This window comes from Hirundo rustica, chromosome 2 (genome assembly GCF_015227805.2).
Source record: "Hirundo rustica isolate bHirRus1 chromosome 2, bHirRus1.pri.v3, whole genome shotgun sequence".
Taxonomy (NCBI): Eukaryota; Metazoa; Chordata; class Aves; order Passeriformes; family Hirundinidae; genus Hirundo; species Hirundo rustica.
Window position 1 is genome coordinate 16,642,555 of NC_053451.1, and position 25,404 is coordinate 16,667,958.

At 55.2% G+C, this 25,404-nt stretch overlaps 1 protein-coding gene across 1 annotated transcript in view; it reads right to left on the reverse strand.

Moving 5' to 3' along the window:
• Positions 1 to 17,059, reverse strand: part of PDE2A (phosphodiesterase 2A) — a 42,022-nt gene extending 24,963 nt beyond the window's left edge. The window contains 1 exon segment of the mRNA XM_040055005.2: positions 16,906 to 17,059. Within this exon segment, the coding sequence (XP_039910939.1) occupies positions 16,906 to 16,973 (68 nt within the window). The 5' untranslated portion in view covers positions 16,974 to 17,059.
• Between the last annotated feature and the right edge of the window lie 8,345 nt (positions 17,060 to 25,404).

Consider the following 25,404-nt stretch of genomic DNA (forward strand, 5'->3'; position numbering starts at 1 on the left):
GCCGGCACAGCCACCAGGGAACACGAAGCCATTGCTGGGCACAAGTCCGCAGCACGGGGCTGTCCCCAGAGCTCGCCCAGAGGTTCCTGGGGGCAGGGGGTGGGACACGGGGGTGCAGGGACACAGGGGTATAGGCACAAAGGGGGGGGTTGGAGGGCAGGTGCAGGGACACAGGGGTATAGGCACAAAGGCTTGGGGACAGAGAGTGAGACACTGGTACGGGGACACGGGGAATGGGACACAGGGGTGCAGGGACGTGGGGCTGGAGGGACGCAGGAGCAGGCAGTGCAGGCACGCAGGGTCACCTGGGGGACAGAGGACTGGGACACAGATGCAAGGGATGCAAGGGTGCAGGGACTTGTGCTGCAGTGCCACTGTTGCACCCATGCATTGTTGCTCATCTCCCAGTCAGTCCCTGGGTAATTTTGAGCTGCTTCCTGGCTCTTCTGTGTGCCCCAGGAATGGCATCCCTTGGATGAGAACATCACAGCAGTCAGATGGACACACACAGCCTCAGAACTCGACCCTGGACCTGCTGGGGAATAACTGTAGGTGCTGAGGAGAGGCAGCAGTGTGGGCTTCCCAGCTGGGCTTCCCACACTTCCATCCATCCTGCAGTTTTCCCTTGTTCCCGGCCTGGAGCGGCTCAACCAGTGCTGTGCCTCCTGTCTCTTCCTGGGGACTTGAGGAGCAGCCACCCCGCATCCCATCTGGAGGGTGTCTGATGGCATCAGTGGGAATAAAGTTCATGCAGGTGAGTAAATATTAACCTTAATTCCATGGTAATGGAATATTCCACACCAAAGACACAGAGATAAACCCGATTCCAGCTTTTCCCTGGGAGGTGCTGGCAGCAAATGCTACCAAGCTCCCAGAGTTGAAGATTTTGGGGGGCTTAAGGCACCAAGAGGAGTCTGTGTAACCCTGAAATCCCATTTCTCCCCATCTCTAGCAACTGCAGCAGCCTGCCCTCAGAGCAGCGTCTGTGGGCATACTGGATTTACTGGGAGGCAGGGATGGGAGGAGAGCAGGGCAGGAGGGCAGCATGGCTGGCTGTTCCCAGCTGTGCTAGGACTGCTGTGAGTCATGTAAGATCAGCAATGCTCCATTAAACTGTGGCACCGGTATGGACCCAGGGCCAGATGCTGGCTCTAGGGAGGCACAAGACTGTGCTGACTTCTGGAGCATCCAGGGAAAGAGGGGACAGAGTGGCCAATGCAGGTGGCACACGGGGCTGAGGTCCTTCCCGTAGAACAGAGACGTCTGAGACTCAGCTGAGCTTGGGGGACATGGCCACTGAAAGACCTGCTGGATCTGTGAACGAATTGGGGCGTTATTGCTCCGGAGCTGCTAATCCAAGGCACACTGACAGCACTAAATCCCATCAGAAATCAATCCATCTGCTCTTCTGCTCTGCGCTAATCCCCACAATGGCACCCGATCGATATCCCATTTACTGCTCTGTGGTTTCCCCATGGATAAATCCCACCCAGTGCCCGGGACACAGCTGCAGTGCCCAAGTGGGGCAGGGAATGCTACAGGGCAGGGAATGCTGTGGGACAGGGAATGCTGTGGGACAGGGAATGCTGTGGCATCACTCTCCTGAGCAATGCCAGGCACAGTGCTGGGGGTGCTAGGAGGCTCTGCAGCATCGGGTGGGTTCACGGCACGGATCTGCTGGGAGCGGCAGGAGAATTGGGAACGTGTGGAAGCGAGGAAGAGCTGTGCCTGCAGCTGTTGTGCATGTGTGTGAGCGTGAGTGTGCACCACCGTCACCTCCAGAAACGCCAGCACGCCGGCAGGGTGGGGTCCAGGTGGATCCCTTGATCCACCGCAGGAGCCACAGCTCTGAATGACCTCAGGCTGGGCAGGGATGGGGTGTCCTGGCACCAGCCCCTCTGTGGGGATGGCTCCCAGAGGTGCCCGCTGCAGGGACCTGGTTGCATCAGGTCTGGGCTTGGGCTATCGTTGGATTCAAAATGGGGTAACAAAGGCATGAGGAAGAGATGAGGAAGGGATGAGGAAGTCCTGTGCTCTTCAACATCTTTATAAATGACTTGGACACAGGACTGGAAGTTTGGACTAAGCAACTTCACTGACAGTAAAAAACTGAGAGTTGGACAATCACCAGGTGTGTGAGGTTCAGCGAGGATTCTGCACCTGGGACGGGGCAGCCCTGATGTACGTACAGACTGGGAAATGATTTGCTGGAAGGCAGTGTCATGGCAAGGGACCTGGGTGTGCTGGTCAATGGTACATTGAACGTGAGTCACATGAGACACAGCCATGTCCTAGGGGGACATCAGGCCCAGCATCACTGGAGGGAGGAGATTGTCCCACCCTGCTCTGCACTGGGGCAGCCTCACCTGGAGTGCTGGGGCAGTTTTGGGCATCACAAAATGAAAAAGACATTAAGCCACTAGAGAGAGTCTAAAGGAGGGCAATGAGGGCAGTGAGGGGCCTCGAGGGGAAGCCATATGAGGAATAGCTGAGGTCACTTGGTCTGTTCAGCCTGGACAAGAGGAATCTGAGGGGAGACCTCACACAGCTATAAGCTATAACTTCCTCGTGAGGGGAAGAGGTGGGGCAGGCATTGATCTCTTCACTGGGGTGACCAGTGACACCCCCAAGGAAATGGTCAGAAGTTGTGTCAGGGGAGGCTTAGGTTGGATATTAGGAAAAGGTTCTTCACCCAGAGGGTGGTTGGACATTGGAACAGCCTCCCCAGGGCAGTACCAAGCCTGGCCTGCAGTACCAAGAGTCCAAGTAACGTTTGGACGGCACTTTTGGGTGCACAATGGGATTCTCAGGGACGGTGCTGTGCAGGAGTTGGACTTGATGCTCCTTGTGGGTTCCTTCCAACTGAGCAGATTCTGTGGAGGGATGATGAAGGGATAAGGAGGGGCCCAGCTGATTAAGTGATAACGCTGATGAGTAAGTGATGGAGCCCTTAGAGGGTCTCTCTGGAGACAGTTCAGAGCACGGTGAGGGCTGGGGGGCCGCGCACACGACAGGGCTGGGGGAACAAATGGGATGGCAGAGCCCTGCTGATCCCACTATGGCGCCCAGGTCCCTGTGGGGCTGAGATGGCCCTTGGCTCCATTTCCATACCTCTCTCCCAATTCTTTGGCTGCTTTCCCAGCTGGCTCAGACAGTCCTCATGGACAAGTTGTGGGCATGGTGGCCACCGGCGTCTTCAGCCTGGCTGGTGGGATTTCATCTCCTAAGCTGCACACAGCCTGTCCCATGAGACGGTCCTGTGCGGGCAGGGACAGAACACACCCACGCCGTGCCCTCAGAGGGGTGAGGGAGAGGGGGTATCCGTGGGGACAGCCTGCATCCAGGGGGTTAGCATATGCCATGGTGACAGCACGTGTCCATGGGGACAGACTGAATACGGAGGCACAGCATGTATCCCAGGAGACAGCATGTGTCCATGGGGACAGCACGTGTCCAAAGGGACAGCGTGTATCCATGGGGACAGCACGTGTCCAAAAGGACAGTGTGTATCCATGGGGACAACATGTGTCCATGGGGACAGCATGTGTCCAAAGGGACAGCATGTGTCCATGGGGACAGCATGCATCCAAAGGGACAGTGTGCATCCATGGGGACAGCATGTGTCCAAAGGGACAGCATGTGTCCATGGGGGACAGTGTGTATCCATGGAAACAGCATGTGTCCAAAGGGACAGCATGTGTCCATGGGGACAGCATGTGTCCATGGGGACAGCATGTGTCCAAAGGGACAGCATGTGTCCAAAGGGACAGCATGTAGCCATCAGGACAGTGTGTATCCATGGGGACAGCATGTGTCCAAAGGGACAGCGTGTATCCAAAGGGACAGCGTGTATCCATGGGGACAGCATGCATCCACAGGGACAAGTGTGTCCATGGAAACAGCCTGAATCCCAGAGGATAGCGTGTGTCCGTGGTGACAGCCTGAACCCAGAAGCACAGCATGTGCCCAGAGGGACAACCTGCATCCAGGGTGACAGCATGTATCCATAGGGACAGCCTGCATTCACGGGACCAGCACATGTCCAGAGGTACAGGTGACATCTCTGAGGACAGCATGCATCTGGGGGACACCCTTCGTCTGGAAGAACACTACACACGTGGGGACAGCATGTGTCTTGAGGGAGAGCAGGTGCCTGAAAGGACAGAACATTTGCAGAGGGACAGCACGATTGACAAGGGACAGCACGTGTCCGTAAGGACAGGGGTTGCCTGGAGGGATTGGATGTCTCTGAAGGGACACATGGATTTTGGGGAAAGCGTGTGCCAGAACGAGAGCACGCAGCAGGAGAAGGGACAGCAGGTGCCTGCAGGACAGCGTGTTCTGGGGGTACAGCAGCCCCTGGACATGCAGTGCCACACCACTATTCTAGGTGGCTCAGCAGCAACAAGGAAGACCCCAGCCCAGCCCAAGCATGTGGAGGACAGGAATTTACTGCCAGACTAAATAAAAGATGAGGAGATGACATCCATTGGCACTGGCTGTGTCACTCCGAGCCGACCCCACTCCAGCTGCAGGACACGAGGGCTTGGCCATCAGCTCTCACTCATCCCTGCCACCCTCCTTGGCTTGTTATTTAGGGGTGGGGTTGCTGCCAGGTGACAATGGAGTGTGGTGCCATCATGATCTGTTCAGAGACAGAGAAACAGGCCTGGTTCCCGCCAGATTTGAGACCCCAAAGAAATGTGACACACAAGGAACAGGGTCCTGTCCCTGCGCTGGTACCTGATCCTACAGGATTCTCAAAAGTAAGCGTGAATGATAGCATCACTTAAGAAAGGGATGTTCCAAGCCCTGACTCCAGGGATGTTTTAAGCCCTGTTCCAATGGGTGCTTCAAGCCCAGATCCCAGGGGTGCTCTGAGCCCTGATCCCAGGGGTGCTCCATGCCTCAATCCTGAGAATGTTCTGAGCTCTCTCCCTTAGGGGTGCTCCAAGCTCTGGGCCCCTGAGGATGGTCTGAGTTGTGATCCTGGGACACTCTGAGCCTTGACCCCAGGATGCTCTGAGCCTCTCTTCCAGATTCCTTTTCCAGCTTCCAACTGGTGTCCCCAGGATTTTCCTCCCCACTCAGTACAGCTCTTCATGGGCGTCCCTTGGCATCTGGATGTTTGCTGCCATTGTCTCACCTGGCACCTGCCTGCTCCAATTCTCCCTCATCATCTCTTCTGTTAGCAAAGCAATCACTCCCCAATTTAACCTGTATTAAAGCAGTATTGCTCACTTGCTTCCTTGCTAGTTCTCTTCCAATTAATTTGTTCCTCGCTTTTATTTCCTAATTAATTCTTCAGGCTCTTTGGCAAGGAAACAACAGCGGTGCCCAGGGTCTCAGGAAGGGATCAGGATTAATTATCCCAGTGGGAATGAGCAGAGGGGAAGCGAAACAGGGGCTTAGCCCAGGATGAGGACATCGATCTGGGTTGAGCAGCGTTCCCTGGACCACCCCTAAGCATCCCATACAAAGGAGGGCCACGGGATGAGGGGCCAACAGCTTACATCATTTCCATCTTCCCTTAAGAAACCACAGAAATTAAAATGATACCTCGGGGGCGTGGGGGCTCACCCATGGAGCAGGTTGAAGTGGGGGGGCCAGGACCTGCAAGGGTTAATGCACAGTACAGCACAGGGTTTTGGAGCTAAAAATATTGTGCCTTTCTTGGGATTTGCTCCAATGACTCATTCCTTTCTGTAATTTATTGCTCGTTACATAATCACTTTCATTTTCAGCTGGAGAAAAATGGAATATGTTTTTTTTCCCCTTTTCTTCTCTTTTTTTTTTTTAAATGAAAAGGGCATTTTAGCACATGAGCACCAGCCATTTTCCGAGATCTTCCTGGCAAAGGGCTGGCAGGCTGCCTCCGGCTCCAGCCTTCATCCAAAAACTCCTAAGAGCGTGGTGAGGTCTGGGGTCTGCTGAAGAGGGAACGGGGAGTGAGAGGCCTCTGGGTGCTGGGAGGGCGGAGCACCCTGGGGGCAGCTCGGTGGGAGGTTCTGGGATGGGATGGGATGGGATGGGATGGGATGGGATGGGATGGGATGGGATGGGATGGGATGGGATGGGATGGGATGGGATGGGATGGGATGGAGGGGCCGGATCCACCCATTGTGCCCATTGCCCAGCCAGGGTGAACACCCCTGGCACAGCTGCAAGGGCACAGCTGGGCTCCAGCTCCGTCCCAGCAAACCCTGGGCTGCATCCCGGCAAGCCTAACGTGGTGCTCCAGCGATCTGAGCACCGTGGCCCTGCAAACCCCGTGCCGTGTCTTAGCAACCCGGGGGCCGCGTCCCGGCGAGTCCAGCCCTGTGTGCCAGCCAGCCCCTGCTTTTGCTGCACCCCAGAAATCCCAGTGCTCTGTTCCACTGTGCCCAATACAGTGTTCCAGCAAGGCCAGTGGCATCTCCCAGCGAATCCAGTGGCGTGGCCTAGGAGCCCAGCAGTGCATGCCAGCAATCCCCTTGCTGTACGCCAGGAAGCCCAGTATCGTGCTCTAGCAATTCCAGTGCTACTTCCCAACAAACCCAGTGCTGTGTTTCACCAAACCCGGTGCCGTGTTTAAACCCAGAACTGTGTCCCAGCAATCCCAGTGCCATATCCCAGCAATCCCAACCTGCTGCTATGTCCCAGCAACCCCAGTGCCCTGTCCAGCAATCCAAGTGTCTGCCAGCACAGCTGTCCCCACCAAACCAGGCAGCACGCTCCAGTGGGGAAGGGAGACCTCTGGTCGAGGTCCTGGCTGGGACTGGGACAATCTTCTGGCAGGGAGGTGAGAACCCCACTCTCTGCCAGCTCCCTGCCACCTCCACAGGGGGGCCAGGAAGCCTTGTGTTTGGAGCTGCAGCCTTGGAATTAACTGTGCCAAATGTTTTATTTGTGTAGAAATGCAATTATGTTAATTAAAGCATATCTGTAATTACAGCACTTAGTGTCCTATAAGTGCACAAGTGACTCTGGTGACTTCAGAGAAGCTGGAAGGCTGGAGGGTGGCTTGGCCCCAGTGCCAGAGAGCTCTGTGGAAGGGCAAGCACCCCGTGGGGTGACACTGGTGACCCCAGGGCCTGCCCACTCTGCCAGGGACGGTGCAGGGAGAGGGGATGCTCAGCACCCACGGTCACATCCTGACCAAGCCACAGTCCTGCTGCTCTGGGAGCGAAGGCAAAGAGAAGAATATGCCTCCAGCACCTCAGGGATGAGGGAAGAGGAAGAAAATGGGTCCCTGAGGTGGAAAACAGTGCCTGGGCAAAGGGGATTTTTTCTGGTTCTGCAGGCGGCAGGGGCTAAAGAGTGTATCTGTGAGGGGAAAATAAAAGGGAAGCAGAGAAAGATGACAGCTGGAGCAGCAGCCAAGCAGCCCATGAAACGGCTGGGATCACCTCCCACAGTCTCGAGGCAAAGGGAAGAGGGGAGGTGGAATCTGTCCCCACCTCGGTAGGGCCCTTGTTTTGGGCAGTGTGTTGTGAGGGGAGAGGGACCGCAGGGAGAACACGGTCTGAGGCGCAGGAGGGGCACAGAAGAGCCTGGGGAAGAGAAGCAGCAATGGTGGAGCGTGGTGCTCCGGTGTGGCTCTCCAGGATCCCCACGCAGCCTGACACCTTTCCTCCATCACCCGAGCAGCCAGCCTCCCAGGCCAGCACCTGCCAACAGAGTTCCCATCACCCCCAGCCTCCGGCAGTAACAGAAAATTCCTGCACTTGCTCAGTCCAGAGCAAAAACATTTCGCTGGGGCCAAAGGATTTCACCCTGCGCATCCACGGGACAGATCCCAGGACGAGCACACGTGGTTGAGCAACACCTTGGCATCTACAGACGGGAAAGGCAGGGATGGCTGCTGACGAGCTGCCGCGTTTAATTTGAAGCCGTCGTGAGCCCCGCACAACTCCAGACCTGCAGAATAATGGGCAGGTGCTGCAGGATGCTGGGCAGTGACAGAGCAGCTGGTAGGAGCGCGGTGGCAAGGAGACCAGTGGCACCAAAGCTTTGCTGGGTGGGATTTATTTGCTGAGCAAACGTGTGGAGGCTGTTGATCCGGCTGCAGAAGGCTGAACCCTGTTTGCTTGGCAAACACAGCGCTCCGGGTGCTCCTCCCTGGAACGTCGGCTCCTGTGCCAGCAGCTGCCCCCACTGCCAGGCTGGGAGAGCAGCTCTCGGGGCTGCCAGGAGCCGCGGGAACGCAGCTGGCCCTGGCGGTGGGGCTGGAAAGCCTGGCAGCCCCGCAAGGCTGCGAGTGCCTGTCCACATTGCACGGCAGCCCTGCAAATCCCCATGGTATGGCTCTGCTATAAATCCCATTCCTGTTGTACGGCATCCCTGCAAATCCCCGGGGATGCCAGGAGCAACAGGAATGCAGCTGGTCTCAGTGATAGGGCTGGAAAGCCTGGCAGCCCCGCAAGGCTGCACATCCCTGTCCCTACTGCATGGCAGCCCCGCAATTCTTTATCCCTGCTGAATGAAATCCTTGCAAATCCCACCACCATGAGGACCTCCAAGCAGAGCCACCAGCACCCCAAGGGAGCCAGAGCAGGCAGGAGCATAGCAAGGTGAGAGAGAAGACACACGGTTACCCTGAATCCCTGGGGAATTGTCCTTGGATAAATGCAACACTGCAGACGCTGCGAAATCATCTTTCAATTAGTCCATTTATTTGATAACTAGAGGGAGGGGGGGAAGCTGCTGTTGATGGTGGTTCGGCATGTGTTCACCACCTACACTTTACTTATTTTTTTTCCTTTTTTTTCCTTTAAAAGTAGTGGGAATAGAGCAGGAGCCAAGAACATGCCTGGGCTTTCCATGCCTCACGCTTTCCATGAACCACAGCTCCCCAGGAGCAGGGATTGTCTCCCAAGCAACACCACAGATTTCTAACTGGATCCCCCATCTGTGAACATGACACAAGTGGGAGCCACTCACTGGGCTAGGACTTCTTCCCAAATGATCCAAATATTCCCATGAGCCAGAGTTAGTGCAGGGAGTGGGATCCACCTGTGGAGGGACAAGAGAGGACACAGCTCAAAGCCACTCATGCCTTGGAGGCTCAAGAGGGTGAGAGTGGCTCTGTCTGACACTTTCCACCCATTTCCCAGAGCTGAGTTGAGCTTTTAACTTCTGAAGCCTCTGCTTTCCCTCGGAGGAGGGGAGGGGGAACTGGGGATGGGGACTGGCTGTGCAGACTGCCAGTGGTGGGGATGGTGTGGGTCCTGAGGGAGAAGGCAGAAGGATGCTCAGCCCTGAGACAGGCATGGAGATACCATATGGAATATGGAAACAGAGTTGTTGAGGTTGGAAAAGCCCTCTGAGACGATCAAGTCCAACCACTCCTCCAGCACAGCCAAGCCCACCACTAACCCACGCCCCCAGGTGCCACATCCACAAAATTTTTAAATCCCTCCAGGGACGGGAATTCCACCACTGTTCTGGGCAGCCTGTGCTGCACCTCTTCAGGGAAGGAATTTTCCCTAATATCCAAACTAAACCTTCCCTGGTGCATCCTTCTGGGCTGGTCTCTGGCACAGCCAAGATCCCACTGGTACTGGGACCAGTGCCGGAGCACGTCAGGCTATTAATCCTCGATCACGCTTTTCATTAATTAATGGCTTTTCTGTGGTTGAACTGCTGGCTCCGGCTTTCCTGCCACACCGTGCCTGGACAGAGCGCTGACAGGACAGCTGGCAGCCAGGTGTCACCTGAGAAGGGCCCCCCAGCCTCGTCCTCTTCCCTGTGTCACAGTCCCCGTGACAGGGCTGGTTCACGAGCCGGGATCCAACTGAGCTGCCAGGAAGCGAACAGCGTTCCCAGAGCGTCACCGCGGTCCCTCCTGGGAGCACAAGGCTTCTCTGCTGTGCCTGCAGGTTTGGGGTTGCAGGCGGGGGGGGACTGGGGGACAGAGCTGGGGTCCCCCTGCCCACGCTACAGCTCTCCACGCTCGCAGCTGACGCGTGGAGCTGGCTCCAGGCTGCGCGCACAGCAGAGCACGCCACGGCCGGCCCCGCGCTCCTCGCCGGCCCACGCACCTGCTGTCCCGTCCCAGGCGGCACGCGAGGGGACGGGGATCTCCGACAGCACCGAGCCCCCACATTTGCAGAGCCCTCCATCTTCGCCAAAACACCATACCCACACACTCCAGGAGCCGGCTCCCACACTGCTCCTGGGGGAATGAGGCCTTCTTTCCATCCCTGCATTCCCGCAGGAGCGGCACGGTGCGACAGGCTGCTTCATTCTCCTCGAAGTGGGGGAGATGGTCACAGCTGGACATGGGGGGCCCTGAGGACATTTACCCTGAGTTCTGGGTTCCCAGACTGCTGTGGTTCTTTAGAAATGAATGCATTACAGCACCAAACCGTGTGTCGCTGCTGGCGCTGGTGGCCCCTCTGCCTGGTCCGCAGCATGAATCCCACCCCGAGGAGTTCCAGGCGTGTCCTCTTGATGTGGTTGGTGCAGGATCAGCAGCAGGTGCCTGACAGGGCCCCATGGCCATTGCCAGGAGCATAATTCCCCTGGAGACAGTCAGACCCAACAGCAGGCCCCCTCAGCCTCTTCCTAAGCCTTGTGGTGTTAATTATACCCAGCTCCCACTGTGAGCAACTTGTTTCCTGTGGCATCCTCGGGAGCAAGAGCTTACCTGGCTCTGCTGCTGCATCCACCTGCATCTTAGGTCTGACCAAAGGAAGCCAGCACCCAAAAGGCACCTTAGTGCCTCAGTGCCCTTGGGCTGATTTTGGGGAATGCTTCGCCCTCGGCAGCTTGGCTGGCATTTCCACACGGACACTTCTCGTGCCTCAAGACCTGCTTTGTCCACAGTCAGAACCGGTTTTCCACATTTGAGCTTAAGCAAAATACTCCACTTTGGGGGCGGGGGGGGGTTTTCACCCAGCAGTGTTGCTGACTCAGCGTCTGTCCCACTCCCCAGTGAGGCCAGGACAGGTGCAGGACAAAACCAAACCACGTTAGGTCCCAGAGAGCCTCTGGCTCGACCCAAGGGGGAAGAACATGGACGGGAAGGCCGCAAGGCTGCGCTGATGGAGCGTGTTCCGTGAAGGGGGAACAGAGCCCTGCGTGCCTTTGTCCCGGCAGACCCAACACTAAATCTAGTCTAGCTCCAACCCTGACACTAGTCATAGACCTAGACATAGTTGCGCTTAGCCACAGCTCTAACCCTAAACTTAGACCCAGCCTAGCTCTACATCTAAACCTAACTATAGCTCTAACAGTAAACTAAGCTCTGGCACGGATGGTAACACTAACCTGCAGCATAGTTCTAACCCCAGCCCTATATCTAATCCTAGGAAAACGATAACCCTAAACCTAAGTTTAAATCTAAACCTAAGCATAAACCTAAAATTAGTACTACTCCTAATACTAACTGGAGCTTTAAACTTAGCCATAGACCTAACGCCAGCCCTAGACTTAACCCAAGATCTAACACTACTCTTAGATCTAACCTGACCCTAAATCTTTTATCTTAGCCCTAGACCTAACCTTAAAGCTAAACTCAGCTTTAGCCTTAACCTTAAACCTATCCCTCACCCAAACACTAGCCCTAAACTTGATCACAGCCCTAAACCTAGATTTCAATTTAGTCCACCTTTAGCACTAGCTCTGACCCTAACTCTAACCCTAATCTTAGATCCACCCTAACCTTAGCCCTGACCCTAATCCTAAGTCCAGGCACAGCCTCAGCTCCTCAGCAGCCAGAGGGAGGCCAAGCTCTGCCCCTGAGGTGCTGCAGAAGGACCAAGGGGATCCCCACCTCCTGCAGCTCCTGAGGATGTTCAGGCTCAGGATCCAAGACCCTCCTCTCAGCATCTGCAGGAGTTCCATCCCATTGCAGGGGTTCCTGGCTTGAGCAGTTGACAATCAAATCCTTGAAAATTGCCATTGCCCTGGATGAGTCAGGAGATTAGGGACTCTGGCAGTGGTACTGTTCCCCACCACTGGCACCACCTTCCTTGACCCCAGTTTCTTACTTAAAGCCTTCGTGGCTTCCACCTGCTTTTTCCACACAGGAAAGAGGCTGCCATCCACCTGTCTGTGATAACACCAGTAAAAAACACGGGGAAAGACCCCATTTTGGGCAGAGCAAGGGAAAACACAGAAACACCCACGGCTTGTGCCCTTCCAGCTGGGCTCAAGCCAAGCATTGGCTTGAGGACGGGGCTGTGGGGACATCCTCGCTGCAGGAGTAAGTACACAGGGCAGCTCTGGTGTGAGGATAAACCCCAAACCATCAAGAAGCTGCACAGATGTCCCAGAGCATCACCACCAAGCTGCAACATCCTCACCACGCTGATCGATGCCACCGCTTGGCAGGGCTCCATGCCTCAGAGCCAGGCTGGGGACCATCAGACCGGCAGGGGCTGCAAATCCCTGTATTCCCAAATTCTGGCTGCCCTGCCTGCTTTTGCTCTCACAGGCAGTAGCAGTAGGGTTGTGCTGCAATGGGGTGCCTGGCAACAATGAGGGCTTTGTATGGAGGTTTTCACGGGAGCATCAGCATCCTCACACGGTAGCAAGCAGACACTGAACTTGGGGGGACGTGGACAGGCCAGCCTCCAGACCCCACTCCACAGCCAAGCAAAGCACAGCCACGTTCAGCTGGCACCAGCTCAAGAGAAGAGAAGGGGGAAGAAAACCCTCCACCAGCCTCTGCCTTTCAAATGCTCCTCATAAATATCTTCTCGCTGTCTTCTGAGTCACCCAGCTGAGATGTGCAAGTTACTAACAGCCTGGGGAGGGGCTGGGAAGCAACTGAGAGCCAGGGGAGGATTCTGGCTAAGTCAGCACTTTGTCCCAGAGGTGCACCTGTCTGCTTTTCCCTCCTTGGGTGGAGATCAGGGGGTTCTGGGGATGCCGAAACACATAGCAAGGCTTTCCTCGATGGCCACAATGCTCAGGCTAAGCCCTAACCCAGCCCCAGCCAAAAAAGTCAGGGTTTGATATTTTCAGTGGGAAATGCACCACATCCCGCTTCCAAATCCCTCTTGTTGTTCTAATCGATTTATCACAGAAAATACAAACTGACAAAGGCCCAGAAGTCTTGAACCCAAGATTCTCCCACGTCCTTCCTCCCCTCTGGCTCCATACACCAGTGATGGGGGCAGGGCTCAGAGCATGGGTCCAGGAGCAGGATTTGGTGCTGGGAGCAGGATTTGAGGCCGGGAGTGGACCAAGGGCTGCTGCTGCCAAATAACCAGCTTCAGGGACATTCCTGAGCCAGCACTCAGCAAGTCCCAAAGGCTGGCATACTGGTCCATTCCCTGAGGATGCTCTGTGGATGACAAGGCTTGGGGACAGCTTTCTACAAGGTGCTTCCAAACACCTTCCTACACCTTTGTAGCCCTTTCTACGAGGTCGGGTTGGACGAGAAACAACCTGGGTGTCATGGAAGGTGTCCCTACCCAAGGCAGGGACATAGGAATGGGATGGGCTTTAAGGTTTTTTCCAACCCAAACCAATCATCCCCCAATTCAGGCTCCAGCCCCTCAAAACATCAAATCTTGCTGTCATTGCCCGTTGCAGCAAGGCAGGTGAGAGCCCCCAGCCACTCCCGACACCTCGGCCGAGGGGATCTGAGCTCCAGGCTGCCTGTTGCCCACACTCAGCCGCCTCTCCACTGCCTGACCCTGCTGCTGCTGCTGCGCAGATGGAGCCAGAGCAGCACACAAAGCGTCTCCCAGCACTCACTATCCGACTCACTCCACCCTCCAAACAGGAGAAGGCCAGACAGGCAGAAAGTCCCAGGCAGCTCCGGGCCCTGCTGGCATTTCTGTCCGCAGCCCAGCACAGCTCCTGCTGAGCCACGTGGGAGCTGGGAATGAGACAAAAGCAAAAGCAAGGACCAGGCTCAGAGGGGAGCAGGAGGAAAGAGGGATTCCCAGAAATCGCTGCTGCATCCACCATTGCCCCCAGAGAATTCTGCATTCAGCCCTAGATGGACACTTTAGCCTCCCAGAGCCCCCAGAGCAGCACAGCTCACGGAGGATGAGTGGGGCTCTGCTGTAGATGATGGCTGGGACACACTTGGCAAAGGTCCTCACAAACAGAGCCAGAATCTGTCCCAACTCCCAACACTTCCAAGCAATTGGCTACTCTGAAGCTGAAGATGGTCAGGAAGATGCCCCGGGGTGATGGAGGGGAAATTTCTCACTCACCCTGGAGACCTCCCATGGACAGGTGCAGGGTTCTGGGAAGCTCCTGGCACATGTAGAATGCAGGATGCTTGCAGCCAGGAGTTTTCCCTCTATTTTCCCTGCCAGGCACCTCCAGCCTCCAGGGCTGGTTGCCCAGGCAGGTGGGTGATCCTGAAGAGCCCCAGCTACAAGGGCAGAAAGAGCCCGAGGCTTTGAAAGAGCCAGAGAACATCACCTAAGAACCCCAACAACGGGGGACCAGGTTAACTTCATTCCACTGAACCCCTTCCCCTGGCAAGGGAGTGCCTGGGTGGGAGCAGAGCTATCCTGACCAAACTGACAGGACCATGGAGTGATGGAGCGGGTATTTTCCGTGGCACTTTACACCCGCAGCCCAGGGACTAGCAATAACCATGAGGGGTCTGGGGGATTCTCTCCAGGGGGTTTGACAGCTTGCCATCACCTTTGCAGGTGCTCCAAGGCTTCCTAAGGGTGGGTGAGCCCAGCTTACGCCCCCTGCATCCCAGACAGCGCTGTGCCCCGAAGGAAGCCCTGACCCCTCCTGAAGGAAGCCCTGACCCCTCCCAGCCTCCGCTGAGCTGGATCCTTCCCGCAGGGATGCTCAGAGCTGCATCTCCTCCGTGTTTTCCATCCACAGAGCTCAGTAGCTTCTTCCCCAGCCCCGGCTGCTGTCAGATGCTGTGACAGCAGCAGCTCCGGGCACCCTGACACCCCACCCACCTCTAACCAGGTCAGTGTCCACCCGCCCGGGAACACACTTCCCGGCGGGAGAAAAGGAGGAAATGGGTTAAAACATGACCTGGATAATGCTGCACCTGCATCCTCTTGCAAAAAAAACCCCCGCATCGCTAACATGGGAGAGCTGGGCCACCACTGGATCCCAGCCTCACGCAGCTTTGCCAGCCAGCATGGAACACAGCAGGGCTGGAGCAGAGGAAGGGAGCAGGCAGCACCACTCCCCACCACTGCAGCCTCCCCAAGGAGCACTGCAGGGTCAAGGGCATCATCCTCTGACAACTCTTGGGAAGCTTTTCCACCTCTGTACGCCCCTTGAGGTTTACAGGAACAGGGACAAATATCTGTGAAGGACATATCCCGGGTGAAAGGGGAAAGCAGCTGAACTCACCATTCGTACCTCAGGGCAGCTTGAGGGGCACAGCCACCCCAACAACACCAAGCTTTTCTGTCATCTACTTTTTAAAAAAGCCTTTAAACAGCAGCAGAGGCAGGAGGGAACGTGGGGATTGCGTGGCATTTCAAGACCTTTGTGTGTTTTGCTTAAAGAAAAGGACATGTGCACACGTTCAGGCAGCACCAGGGAAGGATCTCTGCAGGAAACAAAGCACACACAGCACCAGGGAGGAAGCCAGGAGAGCTGAGGGAAGGATGCTGCCTGCAGAGACAGACCCAGCATCCACTGAAGTGTAGGAGGATCAGCACCCACGGGGGCCTTGAGAAGACAGATCCAAACCACACATTGCATGTAGACAAGAGAGATGCTGGAGGGTATTTTCTATGGAGGGGGACAAAGTTCTCATCCAAAGGTCAACTCAGAAGGTGTGAAAACCCGGAGAGGGAAATGTGTAGTGCTGGTGCAGGAGTGGATGAAAGCTTCCCTGCACCCCAATAGTCCTGTCATCACCCAAAGCACCTGCTCTGGGAGATCTGAGGCTGCTCCTGGGCACATCCCAGTGCAGCGATGTGCCTTCTGATTCTGTGGTCCTGATGTGGGCTGCTGAGCCAGGCAGTTTGGTCAGAGCCTGAGCACGTGGAGCTGGCACTGCCAGACAAAGGAATCCAAGCACTGAGAAACCTTCCTGCTTTTTTTCCCTCGACCTGTACCTCTTTCCTGTGGTTCAGCTGGCAATGTGGGATCTGCTTCCACTGGAGTAGGGGGAGAAGGGATTGGGCACCCCCCAGATCTCTTGGTACCCAGGAGCCAGAGCACCCCTGTACTGTGAACCGTCCGTCCATAGCCTGCTCCTCAGCAGCTGTGGAGCCTCGTGAGTGCTGCACATGCATGTGCACAGAGACAGGGGTCTCTGCCAGCCCCAGACAAGCCTGGGGGCAATGGGAATTGAGACACTGCAAGCTTCCTGTTAGCCAGCTCAGCCCCTCTTCCCATGTGGGCTCTTCAGAGCATCACCCTTCCCTGCTTCCAGGGAACAGTCATCCCTCAGCAAGGTCACCCACGCTCCCACACAAAGCCCCTTGCGTCTGCTGCAGCATGAGACCACCATGATCCCTGGAGACCCATTCCCACCTCGCCCTATACAGACAGGCACCGTGACACCGGGACCCCCAAATCTGTTCGGTGAGTTGGTGGACGTGCAGGGGGTGGCTCCTCTTGCCCTGGGTGAAGCTGCCGAATCCACAATTCAGAGGCCTGACCTGAATTTCACAAAGTCACCCGGGCCCCCCTGCAGCCCGCCACTGGGCCAGGAGCCTTCCATCCTTGCAGGAAATCATCACGGGATGAGGGTGATGGGGAAACGGAGATTCAGCTCACGCCAGCCCTCTGGCACAGAAACACTACCGATGACCTGCCCCAGGGCTAACATAGGCGGTGAGCGGGGAATAGGGAGGGGTCGCAGTCTCTTGTCATTTCCCTGCCACCTCCTCCCTGACAGCTGTCAGGCAGGAGGAACTTTTTCCTGCGTCCCTGGCGTCTCCTTCGCTCCTTTGCCCAGCATCCCTCCCTCTCGGCGTGGTCCCCCATCCCCGATGCCGGCGGGAGGGAACTCACATGTCAGATGCGGCCGCCTGGTACGGCTGGCTCCTGCAGAGGATGGAGTGTCCGCAGCCCTGGCCCATGGCTCCGCATGCTTCGGCAGCCCTCCCAGCTCCGCCGCCGCCGCGCCCGATTCTCGGCGCCGGCTGGGAGCGGAGACTCCCGCCGCGCTCCGCTCGCTGCTGTCACCGAGCCCGATGCAGCGCGCCGAGGCGTGCGGGAGGGGAGGACGGAGCGGGGGCGACGCTGATTGACGGCGCTGCTGCGGCTCCGCGGGGCTGGGCGGGGGCCGAGGCGCTCCGCGGAGGGGCCGGAGGGGCCGGAGGGGCCGCACCTGCCGCCCGCCGCCGCCCACCCCGGGCCGCGCCCGGCCTCGCCCGTGCGCCGCGTCGGAGAGCGGCCGCCTTTGTCTCGGCATCGTCCACGGGCCCTGCCCTCCCCGTTCCCCCGCGGGGGCAGCCGTCCCGCCCGGAGGCATCGGCAGCGCCCGGCGCCTTTGGGCAGCGCTGTTCCCGCCTGTCCCGGGGGCACTGAGCCGCGCTAGACAACGCTCGATCCGCAGGCGGGTTGCTTTCCTAAGGGCGCTGAGCAGCGCTGAGAAATACATTTCCTATTCTGGGAGAGGAAATGGCCTCAAGTTTTTCAGGGGAGGTCTGGATCTGGCATAAGGGACAATTTCTTCCCCAATACGGTTGTGAAGAAGTGCAGGCACCATGCCTGGGGGGATTCAAAAGCCGTGTAAATGTGACACTTGGGGACGCGGTTTAGCGGTGGGCTCGGCAGTCCTAGGAAGTGGTTGGACTCAGTGGTCTCAGATGGCTTTTCCAAATCACAGTTCTGTGATTCTATAATCTTGGACAGTGCTGGCCCACAAACAGATCCCTGCCAGAAAGTGATGCCCTGTAAACAGTTCCAGCCACACGGGTCCCCAACTTGAACCTGCTGATCTCCTGTCCTGGGCCCCATGGGCTGGGGTACGGCAGTGTGAGCTGTCAGCAGGGTGGGACAGTGTCAGAGAGTGGCTGGAGAAGGGTAAAAGTTGCTGCAGTGCCAGCACTACCTGTACTTTCCAGCCAAAGACTCCATGCATGGGAAATACACTCCCAAGAGGGACCCTAGGGAAGGACACCCATCCTACACTGAATTCAGGTCGGAGGTTTCTATGAAACCTCACAACTCCTGGCACAAGGGGAGGGAATAAAGAAGGAGCAACAGCATCCTGGGCTTTCAAAGATATTTAAGCATTTCAACTTCTTCCAGTGCAAGCACTGAAGACAAAAGATGAAGCTCCTAGGGACCAGGTCCTGGACAAAGACTGCAAGGAGATCATCCAGCTGATGAACCTCTTGACTCAGGATCATAGAACCACAGAATGGTTTGGGTTAGAAGGGACATTTGAAGCTCCTCCAGTTCCACTCTGCTGCCATGGGCAGGGACATTTTCCACTAGACCAGGTTTCTCCAAGCCCCATCTAGTCTGGCCTTGAATGCTTCCAGGGATGGGGCAGCCACTGCTTTTCTGGGCAACCTATGCCAGTGTCTCACCATCCTCACAGCCAAGAATTTCTTCCCAGTATCCTATCTAAGCCTATCTATCTATCTATCTATCTATCTATCTATCTATCTATCTATCTATCTATCTATCTATCCCTATCCTATCTAAGCTGTCGTCAGACTAAAGTCACTCCCCATTGTCCTGTCACTCCAGGCCATTGTCAAACATCCCTCTCCAGCTCTCTTGGAGCTCCTTTAGGCAATGGAAGGGGTTCTAATGTTTCCCCAGAGCCTTCTCTTCAGGCTTAACGCTCCCAACTCCCAATCATAGGAGGGATGCCCATAGCAGATGTGTTCCAGTCTTCAGAGCATCTCCACGGCCTCCTCTGGACTCCCTCCAGCAGCTTCATGTCCTGATGCTGAGGCCCCAGAGCTGGAAGCAGCACTGCAGGAGAGGTCTCACCAGAGCAGAGCAGAGCAGAGCAGAGCAGAAGAATCCCTTCCTTACCTGCTGCCCACACTCCTGGGGATCAGCCCAGGACACAGGGGTAATCTGGGCTGTCAGTGCACATGGCCAGGGCATCCTGAGCTTTTCATCCATCAACACCCTCAAGTCTTTCTCCCCAGGGCTGTTCTCAATCTGTTCTCCAACCATTCTGTGTTTGTGCTTGGGTTTACCCTGACCCAGGTGCAAGACCTTGCCCTTAACCTTGCTGAATTTCATGAGGCTGGCACAGTACCCCCTCTTCAACCTGTCCAGGTTCCCCTCAATGCCATCCCTCTCCTACAGCATGGTGACCACACCACAGAGCTTGGTGTTCCAGTAAACATGCCAGGGACCCCCTGAATCCCACTGCCTGTGCTGCTGACAAAGATGTGTGTCTTTGCCCTGCTCTTTCCCTCGCTCTTGGCATCTCTGGGCCACTGGCAACACAGAGCCATGGACCTTGGTTTTGAGTCAGCGCAGCTACACGTGTGAATCCAGGAGCATGTCTGGAGCCTGCAGGCTCCACTACATCCCTCTGCAGGTACTTGCATCCTCTGCACTCTCTCCCCATGCTGTGTGCCGCACTACAGGTCCAACCCACACTCCCAAACTGGGAACTTGGCTTAATGTATTGAGATTTTGCACCAAGAAGAGCTATTTTGGTTGCTCTTCACTAGCCTTGCAGACCTTCATCTCTTCAGTGTCGTTTGCCTGTGGAGAGAAGGGAGGAATGTGCTTTAAAGTCACCGTGGATGGGCTACTGCTTCTCTGCTCCATTGTGAATCCACCAGGTGAGATTTTTCAGAGCAGCAATAGATATTAAAGGGATTGGCAGTCAGATCAGTTCCTGTCAAATTCACCAGGATTAATATCCCCATGGTCTACAGATATAGGCAGTGGATTGTATCGGTTACACAAGATCCTCTGCCTTTGTTATCTGCGAGGGGAAACTGAGCCCCAGACCTGCAATTACTTGCCTAAATTTTCCCCCAAGAGCTGAGAGTAGAGCTGGGACTAATTTGAGATTAATTTGAGGGCCATCACTTTAATCTAATCCCCATTTCCACCCTGAGTCTCAGGTTTAATGACTTAGGTTTTCATCATCTGGCTTGTATATCCTGCACTCCTTTGGAGAGAGAACCTGCTGTGTGGCACCATGGAATGCCCTGAGGACTGGGAGCCGTTCCAGAGCTCATTCATCTTCTCCCACCAAAGTGGCTGGTGGCCAGGTTTATCCCTGCACTCTGCAGTGGCAGTGGTGGATGGTGGGAGTAGGGTGGCTGCCATGTATGGACCATCCCACACCCAGTGAGCTGCTAACCCCCAACATCTTGGCATGAAGACTTCTACAAGGAGTCCCCTCCTTCCCAGAAAAGCTGGTTCCCGTGCTTGTTTATCCCAGCCTCTCTTATTCCCAAGAGATATTTTTGTCTTGAAGTGGTCCCCAGACAGAAGCAGTTGAGAAGATAGAGCAGATTTGGACCACCAGAAGGAACTATCTATCTCCAGATGCCAAGCAAGGACCATCATGTCTGCATATTATCATGGAATCATGGAATTTGTGTAGGAAAAGCCCTCTGAGACCGTCAAGTCCAACCATTCCCCCACCACTGCCAAGCCCTGCACTACACTATGGACCCAAGTGCCACATCCACATGTATCCCCACCATCCCACCTCCTCCTACCCTCCTGGGACTCCTTCCATGAGGCCGGTGCGATGCCTAGCTCTCTCCATCCTTATTCCCCCTCTCCAAATGTCATTCCTGGTATTTAAGAGACATGTTTTTCTCAGCTCCACATCTCTCTGTACTATTTTCTCCTCAAGAGAAAACTCTGCCCTATATCCAAGAAGCTTCTTAGAGTCCTTCTGCAAATGGCAGCACAGTGTGTGAAGCCCCAGGAGTGTCACAGTGGCTGAGAATCAGAAAAAGCCGGATGAAATACTTCTACTGCTCCTGGAATGTTTTGGCGTGTTTCATTAAAAATGCTCAGTCTGAGTTTGATTTTGATGGGGTTTTTTTTGTTGTTGTTTGGTTGGTTTTGTTTTTGTTTTGTTTTGTTTTGTTTTGGTGGGGGTTTTTTTTCAGATAAATGCCTGCTAATTCTTGCTTGGAAGCACACAAGGCATTTCTGGGTAGGCACTGCTGTGTGGATATTGCTGGGTGGGCATCACTGGGTAGACTTCTCTGGGTAGCCCTCTCCATGCTGTGGGGAGTAGAAGAAATGTGCCTGGTGGAGGGCATGCTGGCTCTGGTGGCTCATCCCCTCCCTGTAATGTTACCTGTCTAGCAGGGTTGCTATGGAGCATGGACTTTCCTGGTCCAACCTCCTGCCACAAAGACAGTCAAACCACGGCTTCATCGATCCGTCTCACAGGAGCAAGGCCCCAGTGATGGCCAGGGAGATCCACCAAGAAACTTTCTCCAGGTGCATCTGATGGGGGGCACCTTAGCCTGACCTCCTGGCTGGAGGGAGAGGGTCCTGGGAGACATGACAACAGTCAGGAGTCCTGACACAATGTCTCCGACAAATCTCTCTTGTTTCTCTTCGCTGGAGCTGCTGGGGATCCTGCACTGGGCACCAACACGGGCTGCGTGTCTTTATTTACTTCTAGGAAAGCAAAGTGATGCCAGTGTTCCGTAGGCAGAGTTTCATCTCCGCGGTCTCATACCAATATTTGTGGCACGAACACAAAACGAGCCTTGCTTTGCTTTCTGCTGATACTCCTCAGCAACAGGATTGAATTCTGTGAGCTCTGTATAGCCAGGCTTTGTCCTCGAGCACGCATTGTGCAGGATACCAATTCCAGCACTAATGGAGATGTATTTGCTGATACAAAGCAATTTGCTCCTTGAATACTTTTCCTACAAATGGGCTCTAAATCACACTCGGAGCTGAGAGCTCTCTTGCTGTGCACGCAAGGAGATACTTTCCTTCCTCTGAAGATACCCAGTCCAGCTTCCTGGGATAGTCTGAGCCATGATACACTTTCCTACTTTGATTCATGGAATCACAGAATTATTAAGGTTGGTAAAGCCCTCAAAGACCACCAAGTACAACAGTTCCCCACCACTGCCAAGCACACCACTAAAAAAATCCACAAGTGCCACAGCTTTGTATCTGTATGATCCCTCCTGGTCCTGGATATGTCTATGTACATGGATATGAAATTGAACTCTCTCACCGATATGTCTATGTACATAGACATATCTATGAGAAAGTTCAATTTCAGCAAGTTTTGGGGATTTTTTCCCCTTTCTGATTTTTCCCTCACAAATCTGAGGAGTCTTTCAGGGAGGGAAGAAAACAGCAAAACAGAGAAAAGCTTTTCCATTGACATTAATCCTGGGAACAGATAAAGAACAGGAGAAAAAAAAAAAAAAAAAAACCACAGAGGAACCTGGAGCCTTGCTTTTATTGCAATGCCAGTACAAGATGTTCTCAAAGGGAAAAAAAGGAAATAAATTCACAGTGAACCAGAAAATTATTCCCTGTGTCCACACGTCCAACGGCTCACCAGTGATGGGGGCAGAACAGGGAGAAATATCCCATGTGTATCCTATGTGAGAAATATCCCAGTCCCAGAGAGCTGTTTGGGGCCTGTTGGCATGCAACATATCCACTGCATCCCACACCCCACACTGGGGCAATGCTGTCACCAGCGCCAGCCCATCCCATGCTGGAGACATCCAGGCTTGGTGCTGCTGGCTAGGAAGGTGCTGGAGCTGGGATGGAGCTTCTGAACATCACAGGAAGGGGCTTGGGTAGCCTGAGGAGGCAAGGCTTTTGGCTTGCTTTCCTTGGTTTGGAAACAGGATTTGGAGAGGGAAGGGGAAGGAAGAGGAAAAGGAAGGATGGTGAAAGGAAAAGAAGAGAAAGGGGAAGGCAGAAGGCGGGGGAAAGGGCAAAGAAGGGGAAAGAAGGTGAGGGAGAGAGAGGGAAGGGAAAAGGGAAGAGGAAAGGGAGGACGAAGAGGAAGAGATCTGAGTAAGCCACCTTCTCCAGTGTTTCCAGTGTTGCTCCACACCATCATAAACTGGCCCCAGCAGCCCCCCAGCCTATAGCCCCCCACCCACCCGCAGGCCCCAGGGACTGACAGGGCAGTGGGAGGGCGATGAGCTCCTGCAGCCTCATCCAGCACTTGCCACTGAACCTGCCCTCCAGCCTCTACCAGTGCCCCCTGCCTGCTCACATCTGTCAGCGGGGCACAGGAGGGGACAGGGACCCGCCAGCTCTCTTGCACTCAGGACATCCCACGGGCGACCTTCCGCAGGGCTGAGCAAGGAGAATGAGGTGCTCACGGACACTAAGGGGCATGGGTGACACTCTGCCCCCACTTCCCAACCTCACTTTCCGTTGCCCCTCAAATTTTCCTGTCCTCCCATAGTATGATGTGTCCCTGAGCCCAAGGTATGGGAAAATATCCCTAGATGCCATTCTCCAGGTGACAGCTTCCATACCTGGGCTGTACTGGGGGGGGATACTCAGCACACAGACAGTGGGAAACAGGGATTTAAGCAGAGCTGCAGGGTCAGACCCTGGTACTGGGTCTGGGAACTGTCAGGAATCATAAGGATGCTCCCAGGGCTCTACCAGGTACCACAGCCCAGGTACCACCCCTGTAGTCTTCCCCCATACCAAGGAGCCAGACCTGACCCCCTCCACTGGTTCCTCGTTCTAAAGATGCTCAATGTTTCGGAGATCCTTGTTGCCACCCCTGAGCCCTTCCCAGCTCTCACATTTGCTGCCTGTGGAAGAGGGCATGAAGGCATCCAGTCCCAGGGTGGCACTGGGGTGCAGACTGAACCCAGAAGTCCCAAATCCCCTCTTCCCCCTTCCCATCACCCAGAGGCAGGGGTCCACCCCAGCTTTGGAGATTATAGGAGTGGAGGGGCTTTTCCTCTGCGCCCAATATTCCCATGTCCCCAGGGCTGGTGGCAGATGAGGTGGGGGACAGGGCAGGAACCAGGCAGCCTTGGTGACACAGAAAGAGCAGGATGGCACTCTACATTCCTGGGAAGAGGTGTCCCAGTGTTCTTGCCTTTCAACAGTTCTGGGGCAGATGAGAAGATGTTTCCCTGCACCTTCAGTAGGGGTCAGGGTCAATCAGTGTCCCCTTGTCCTGGCCCCTGGGTGCCCAGAAGGGGGAAAGGGGGTCCCATGCAGAGAGGCTGCCCATGAGATGGTCCTTCGGGCTCAGAGAAGGGATCCATGCAAGCGCTGACCTGGGAACTCTCTAGCTCCTGCACATTACCCCTCCAAACCCAACAGCAGCATCCCCAAGGGATAGCACAAGGCTTCAAAAGACTCTTTCCAAGGGTTTCCCAACCACCTGCCTCAGCCCACAGCTGGTAAGCGGGAAGGAGCGGACTCAGCTCCTCCAGGGTGGTGATAGCATGTCCTCCGGATGACAGCCCTGCTCCCCACCATGTTCCAGAGCTTCTTGAGGTGGGGAGAAGCAGCAATGAGGTTTTCAGGGGTAAAGGGGGAACTCAGTGCTCCTCTGAGCATCAGAAGTGTCTTGAGGCATCCCTCCCTCCCAGATGGGAGCTCAGCTCTGCTCCCAACCTGCACAGAGGGCTCTGAAAGGACACCCCCTTCCCACCGTGCCTCCAATGCCAGCCCCTAGTTCCTTGGGCATCCTCCCAGATGGGTACCAAACCTCAGGATCTGGCCTTCAAAGGCAGCACCTCATGGTGGGGCTGAGGACGACGGCGTTTGCTCAACACCGGCAGCATCAAGAACAAAGGTTGGTGGCCGGGGCGACCGTGGGGACACGTGGCGAGGCACATGGGGCTGGCACGCCGCCGCCCCGGCTGCTGGCTGCCAGGTAGCCATGGTAACCTCCCGGCGGGATGCTGCACCGATAAATAGCCAATTTGAAGTGATTCTCCTCAAAGAGATTTTTTTTTTTTTCCCTGTTATTTGTAATATATATATAAAGTCTCAGGGATTTTTTAGGTTTACATTTTCTCATTTTATTGTTTCCCTTTATTATTTTTCTTTGTAATGTTTCTTTATTTTTGTTACTTTTCCTTTCTTATTTTTCCTTTCATCCAAAGCCTGGCCTCCATGAGCACTCAAGACAGAGGTTTGCCATCTCCCTTTGTCTTCAATAAGCCAAAGCTCATTGCTATTTCAGTGGTAGCCCACATGGAAGCGGGGTGACATCCTTCAGGGGGGTCAGGGCCACGTGTCCATGGAGCTGCTGCTCACCTGGGTACGTATTTAAGTGGGATAAATACACACGTGTGCACCTGAGCATGTATGCGTTTGGACGCATGGTCACGCATGGGAATTCCAGATCCAGGCATGCCATGTCAGTGAAAGCATATGGGGTGCCCATACATGCATCTGGGAGCCACAGCCCAACATGGGCTCCTCCAGAATCTTCCAGCAGGTGCAACAAGAGCAGAGATTTTTGAGTCCTGGTGAACCAGAGACAGACGTCATCCATGAGTGGATGGGCAGAGCTGTGCCTGCTCCTCTGCAGCTGTGCCCATGTCTGGTGCCTCTGGGTGCTGGGCTGGGTAG